The sequence below is a fragment of the Phoenix dactylifera genome, chromosome 7 (assembly GCF_009389715.1).
Source record: "Phoenix dactylifera cultivar Barhee BC4 chromosome 7, palm_55x_up_171113_PBpolish2nd_filt_p, whole genome shotgun sequence".
NCBI lineage: Eukaryota > Viridiplantae > Streptophyta > Magnoliopsida > Arecales > Arecaceae > Phoenix > Phoenix dactylifera.
In genome coordinates, this window is record NC_052398.1 from 9,546,316 (window position 1) to 9,552,985 (window position 6,670).

The 6,670-nt window shown below is 40.0% G+C and overlaps 1 protein-coding gene across 1 annotated transcript; it reads left to right on the forward strand.

The window, feature by feature from the left end:
- Positions 1-234: 234 nt before the first annotated feature.
- LOC103707748 (60S ribosomal protein L38) lies at positions 235-3,374 on the forward strand. Its single transcript, XM_008792360.4, has 3 exons — positions 235-356; positions 2,086-2,269; positions 3,062-3,374. Exons 1-3 carry the CDS (start codon positions 354-356, stop codon positions 3,082-3,084), a joined length of 210 nt encoding a protein of 69 aa, XP_008790582.1. The 5' UTR covers positions 235-353; the 3' UTR covers positions 3,085-3,374.
- Positions 3,375-6,670: the final 3,296 nt, after the last annotated feature.

Genomic DNA, 6,670 nt, shown 5'->3' on the forward strand with positions numbered 1-6,670 from the left:
GCGGAAGGGAGAAGCCGGCTGGAGTGGAGTTTTGGAGGGGAAGAGCGGGGTTGGGGGGGGGGGGTTTGGGGGGTGTAGAGAGCAATTTAGGTGAGGGGGTGGGGAGGGTGAAGGGTAATTTAGGATTTTTTAATTTTTTAGGGGTGTCCTTAGCAAATGGGGGGGTGTAGAGAGTATTTAATTTTTTTTTAATTTTTGGGGGGTGTCCTGAGCAATCGGGGGGGTGTATTTAGAACTACCCTTTCGTTGCGCTATAAAACTACAATCTCGCTGGGTCCCAATTCGCGCATTAGGGTTTTCAGGGGGGGAGACGACTCGGAAAGCCGACCACCTTCGCCGCTGAAGCCCTCAAGATGGTTATTCATCTTCTCCTATCTGTTTTTCTAATCAAAATCTCAACTTTTTAGCTTTTCTTTTTCTAATTTTAGTGGAGTTTCGATCTAATTTTCCATGGATTTATCCATGAATCTTGACTGTTAGAGATTTTCTTGATGTGATGCTAAATGTCTTCTAGCATTCTGTGTTGATTTGATTTTAGGATGACATGTTTAGTTCGCTTTCATCATATCGGCAGATCCCGTAGGTTCTGAATCTTTGGTGCGTTCGTCTAGGTTAATCATGTTTTCTTTTTTTTTTTTCCGTTCAAAGTTTCTTTCTTGAAGGTAGATTAATTTTCTTTCTTTCTTTCTTTTTGATCCTGAGCTTTGTAGATGCGTATTGCTTGATTAGCCTTGGAATTTATCATCTGATATGTAATATTTTTATTGGGTCTACTGGGTCTTGTTGTGTTTCTGGGGATGATGTTCTGATTTCTCTCTTTCGCTTTAATTCCTTCTGTGAAAATATATGCTGTTTTCAACATAAAAGTTTGTTTTCCTTCTTTAAGGCTCCTTGCGTGCGCAGAAGATAAATCGGTGTACATCCTCAGTTGCATGAGCTTAATCTGTGTCACTTATGAGTAACCCGTCTTAAAATGTAATGCCATATTGAGAGATTGACATAAAATGTCTTCAAACTTTAGTAGATCACGCCTTGATTTAGAATGCTGACTCCATATGAACAGGAGAACTTTAACATAGGAAGCTCTTCATTTGATTTTGGTACCTCAATATATTTAAGCTGAATTTTCATGCCAATCACAGTGTCAAAAACCATTCTTAGCAGTCCAATCCTCTTGGCAATATTCGAAATGTATATATTCATGGTTTTGCTATTAACATTATCCAGAACTCTCTTGTGGTTTCTGTCACAACTTACAGCACAGTTTTCAGTGAGAGACATAATTATCTGGCACCTGCCTCTTGAGCAATTAAATTGTATGATGCAATTATTTGACACTCATGGGGAACACCAATGGAGCCAGGAAAGGGCTTAGGCACGAAATATTTATTTGTTCATATGCTGTTGCTACCACCTCCAAGTATGCTTATAATGCATAATCATTTGTCACCACACATGTCTGACTGCAAGTTGCCTGTCAGTCATGCAGATGAATCTTTCATCAGTCCAGACATATTTGGTAGATGTGGCGCAGGCTACCGAGGATAGAAGCATGATGATGCTACTATATTTGCAACTTTTGGTTTCAATGAATCCCCCAATATTTATACTGATCAACCTCTGATACAGCCTAGTGCTTCAGCACTAGCGTCCGATCAACCTCTGATGCAGTCTGCTTTACGACCTAAAGATGAATGCAATCCGAGTGGCTTCTTATGGCCTAAAGATCAATGCAATCTGCTTTATCTGGTTGTGTATTTGTTGTTGAGGATGTTTGCATGATTTATAGAAGCCAAGTTTGTCATTTTGAAGTTCCATATGTGGAAGCCACCGCTTGATAATAGAGATCAACCACAACCATCTTGAAGGCTTACATTTGGTTTTTGAATACACAAATCACTTCGTTACATCTTTAAAAAGCATATGGTGTTTGAATTTATTATGAACCTGTTCATGTAGCTTTATTTGAGTTTCAAACTGAAGGTTCAGTTTTATGATATTTCTAGTCAACATGTCTGCAAATGCAGATTCAGTTTGTTGGGAGTTGCTGTAAGCAAATAACCATATCTGTTTTGCTGTCTACAGCCAAAGCAAATTCATGAGATTAAGGATTTCCTTCTCACGGCAAGAAGGAAAGATGCACGCTCTGTCAAAATTAAGAGGAGCAAGGATGTTGTCAAGTTCAAAGTTCGATGCTCCAAGTACCTCTATACACTGTGTGTGTTTGACTCTGAAAAAGCAGACAAGTTGAAGCAATCTCTTCCTCCAGGTTGGTGGTGTCTCTAACTATTTCCACTTTTTGTTTCCCATAAGATTTTGGAAGTGCCATTCAGATATACATGTAGTCACGTTCCTAAGTTATCTGTTATTCAAAGAACACAAGCGTTCATACCTTTGCAGCATTACTAAAATATTGTTGGCAGACTCAATAAGTAATGATGCATAGACACAGTTGCATCTTAATGTTTCATTTTTTTTGTTGTTGTAAAAGTTTTATGTAGAACATAATGTTTTATATATTACTAATGAGAGTCGACAGCTGTCAGCCCAGCTAGTTGTCATCTCTCTATAGGAGAGGTCTCAGGTTCTCTATCTGGTGGTGGCAAAGAATCATCATATTGCTCAAAAAAGTATTCTACCCATGATATTTTGCTACTAATTAACCACGACCTGTTATGTAATTGTTCTTAAAATTGCCTGAGCAAGTTTAGAGATGGTCTCTTATAAATACAGATATAATCTGTATCTTTAATCGAACCATTTTCCAATTTTAATTTCTAATGGTTACAAGAAGTTGTAAATAGGGATCCTTACCGCAGAATCCCACAAAAAGATTGTTATATGTTATACTTAATTGAAAGAGTAACGTGGTATTATACATGCTATTAGATATTGTTATTTTTCTTGTTCCTTGAAGATAGATGTGGGTGCAACATAATTTGGTTCTGGTTAAAAATTGTTAACATGGGAAATTTTGTTGGAGTGCATTTTATTTTTTTCAATAATAACCTGGGTTTATTATAATTTAGAGCACTGATTGGATATGCTTTTAATGTTGCAGGTTTGAATGTCCAAGATGTTTGAAGATGATGCCGGAGACCCTTTAAGAAGTAGCTAAAAACGTTGTTTGCTTTTGTTTTCCTTTTAACTAAGAAACTTCTGGTCTTCTTTAGGATCAACGTCTTTGGATATGTGTTCTGAATTTTGAAGATTATTCTCATTTGTTTTTCATTTTCTTACTATTGAGTCATCGGGAAGATTTTGGCATATTTGGTTTGGTATTTGGAACTGGTTTGTATCAGATATTCTCTATCAGGTTCCTCTCTGAGTTTTCAGTTTATTATAAGCACCCAGAAAAGAGCTGATCTTGTGAATTTCTATCTCGTTTAATTGGGTTTAAGTGACTGGAGGATAATGTGTACAACTCCATAATTTGATTCTTGGTAGTCCTGTTTTGGATCCAGCACATCTTGAGTAAGGGAAATAAGCGACCAACACATCTTGTGAGCTTTCCATTGAACTTCTGATGATTGCAGCTGTTGTTACGAACTTTTTGGATATTTGATCTCCACAATAATTTTTGGTGTGGTTTTGAGGCCCATATGGTCGAATCGTCCTAAGCTGTATGTGAACCATAGCAAGAAAACTGAATCATGATCTAACCAGGCTATCTTTTTCTTTCGACTGTCACATGTTTTCAGTTGGTTGGGGGTTTTGTTGAGGTTGTGGGATTTCTTAGCACAGGGAACAAAACTTCTGTTCCTAGGCATTTTAAGCATTGATCCAACATGCTTATGTTCTTCTCATTTTATTGATATGGAAAAAAATACACGAAGGATGGTGCAAATGGAGGATTCAGACTAGTTTTTTCTATTGGATTTCTGGATTACACAGTCTATTTGGACATGACCCTTATATTTTCGGTTGGATATATGGATTGGCACCCTATGGGACATGGTATCAATTCAACGCAGTTCTTTTCTACCACTAGTTCAAACTATTGATGCCAATCATATTGGACCATGTGTAAAGTGAATTTTTAGAGTATCCCACTAATCTTGGCAACTATTGGTACCATTCGTCTTCGTGGAGATGTCTTATTCCCTCCAAATAAACAGTCTTCTTCTAATCTCTAGATATTCCAAAATCTTGTAAATGTACGGCTGTCTCCCCACAGCATTACTCAAAATTGTGTATGCAAATGATTTGTCATCGAAAAATGTTTCCACTGCGCACGGAAAGTCTGTCGATCTCACAAATGGAACCAAACTCCGTTTGTTTTGGCATCACTTGTATCAATTTTCCTTTACAAGAGAGGAGTCTCTAGCAGTGCTCTCTACCATTTGATTTCTTTATAGTTCTCTACATGTTTTGCCAAATCCCACTACCATTCATCCCTTTCAACTTATTGCTGTTTCTCACTCGCGGGGAGAATTTCTTTGGGACCTTCTTCTACCTTTCGTCTGCTCGAATTTTTGTTGATGTCTTTCTCGATTCTCTGAGAAGAAACAGAGTACGTTGATGAGATTCTTTGTTTTTGTTTTTATTTTTATTTTCCCCTCCTTAAACTATGCCTATACCCTGTAGCATGTATATAACAGCCAAAATTTAGTGATAAATGGTTTTTTTTTCTCGTAGAAGGCAAAAGATGGCAGCAGAACCAGAGCGATGCGTGCTTCAAGAGCCCTGTGTTGTTACGTGGGGCATACTGGCCATACATGGCTCGACATGTGCCAAGCCATTTGTCTTTCTAATGGTATTCGTCAAAGCAGTCGCAGAGGGAAAGAGAATATATCATACTGCCCCATAAAGATGCAGATAACATTTGGGACATCAATGAGATGTCATGCAGAAATAGAAGTATTTTCTTTAAAATTATCAAACATTTGATGACATTGCGTTATAGCTTTGCCTCAAATTTTTTCTTTCTTTTTTTATAAACAAACAGGCCTTAAAGCCTAAATTAAAAATAGTAAAGGTGCACAGTTGCATATACACATATTTCCATAATAGATTCTGAAGATCCCGGAGATTTGAATTAACACCCATAATACAAAAATCATCCTCCAGTCAGCTACATAAATACCTTCTCTTAGTATGTGTAGCTATAAATGTGAATAAAGTATACCTACATGCAATTATGTCCAGTAATAGAGGGCTAGAAAGAAGCCTCTGTAACCACCGAGGTGGTAGCCTAGTGACAACGGGGCATGTCTTTCACCAGGGTGGTCCAGGTTCGAAACACGCAGATGTCGGTTACATTCGGAGACCGGATGCTCCACGTCTGGATGCTGCTAGTAGAAGTGCTACTGGTCTGCTGGCAATCGGAGCGGTGCTGGGGTAACGTACATACACGTGGATAACCACGGATGGGGAGGGCACGCAGAAATTAGCGACTTGAATCGAACATGCTCCAGCGGGGATTTGGGGAGGGAGCTTAGTGTGGGGTTGCTATGCGGGTGAGCTTCTCCTATTATGTACTGAAAAAAAAAAAAAAAAAAAGCAAGCCTATGCGCATGTTGTGCGGTAAGCAGTGAGATCATCACGGTGGTGGAATCACCTACAGCCCATAACTGTGATACATGATAATTCAAAATGGCACATTTTATCCTTTCCCATGCTCGTACTAATTCAGCATAAGGTACGGAGCTTGATGATAGTGGGTGGCGAGCTATATAAATAAGATTGGCATTACAGTCTCTTAGAACATAACTTGTCGCTGCTGCTATCAGTCCTTTCAGAATAGTTAGGAGTGGAGGATCCATTTAACGGTTGGATAAATAAAAGGTCTGCAGAACAAGATTTTCCTCGATCCCTTTGTGTTCTAAATGGGATGTTAATATTAGAGGAATCACCCATCACCCAGCACATACAACAAGGAGGACCTCACCAGCTGCATAACAGTGTAGTGGTGATCCTGAAAAATCTGGTCATTTCGAGCTTGCCACAGTTGCCATGCTAAACAACCGACAAGAGATGTTTGCTTCTTTTCTACCTAGGCATGTGAAATGAATTAAAACAATGGTGACAGAAAAGAAGGCTTGGAACTGTTGCCACTGAATCTAGGCCGAGATTTGAGTGTAGCTCGGATGATCCTGAGGTCGGCAGAAACCGAGCCGAATCGATTGGCTATGATGGGGATAACTGGTTTCCTAGGTTTTTGATGGAAGAGCCTCTGATGCTTAAGTTAGGGTAGAGAAGCAATGGTATAGAAGGAAGATATTTCAGCAGAATTGAGTTTTCTCTGAATGATATCGCATCCTAAGTGTTGCTGGTGGTCCAAACCGAGAACGATTGGCACAGCGGTGTGAACGGGGTTCCGTTTGAGTTGCCTTGGTTGGTGTTGATTGCGCTCCACCTTCCACCGGGAAACCTGCAAGCAAGCCTCGCACCACCACTGGGGTAGTGGGGGCCCTCCGACGATCAAGTCAGAGGAGATTGGAGGAGAAGGAGAGATAATAGTAGCAAGTAAGAGAATGCACTGGAAGTTCTTGCTTACCCCCCCTCCTCCCCCAGCCGCATATATACCAGGCTGGGGGGTCTTTCAGGGGGGTTCGTCATCGTGGGGCACGATGGAGCTGCCACTGACACGGCCGTTACAGGGCGTCGTGGGGCAGCGCTGGGTACGGCCATGACAGGGCGTAGTGGAGCTCCGCCTTGTACGGCTATT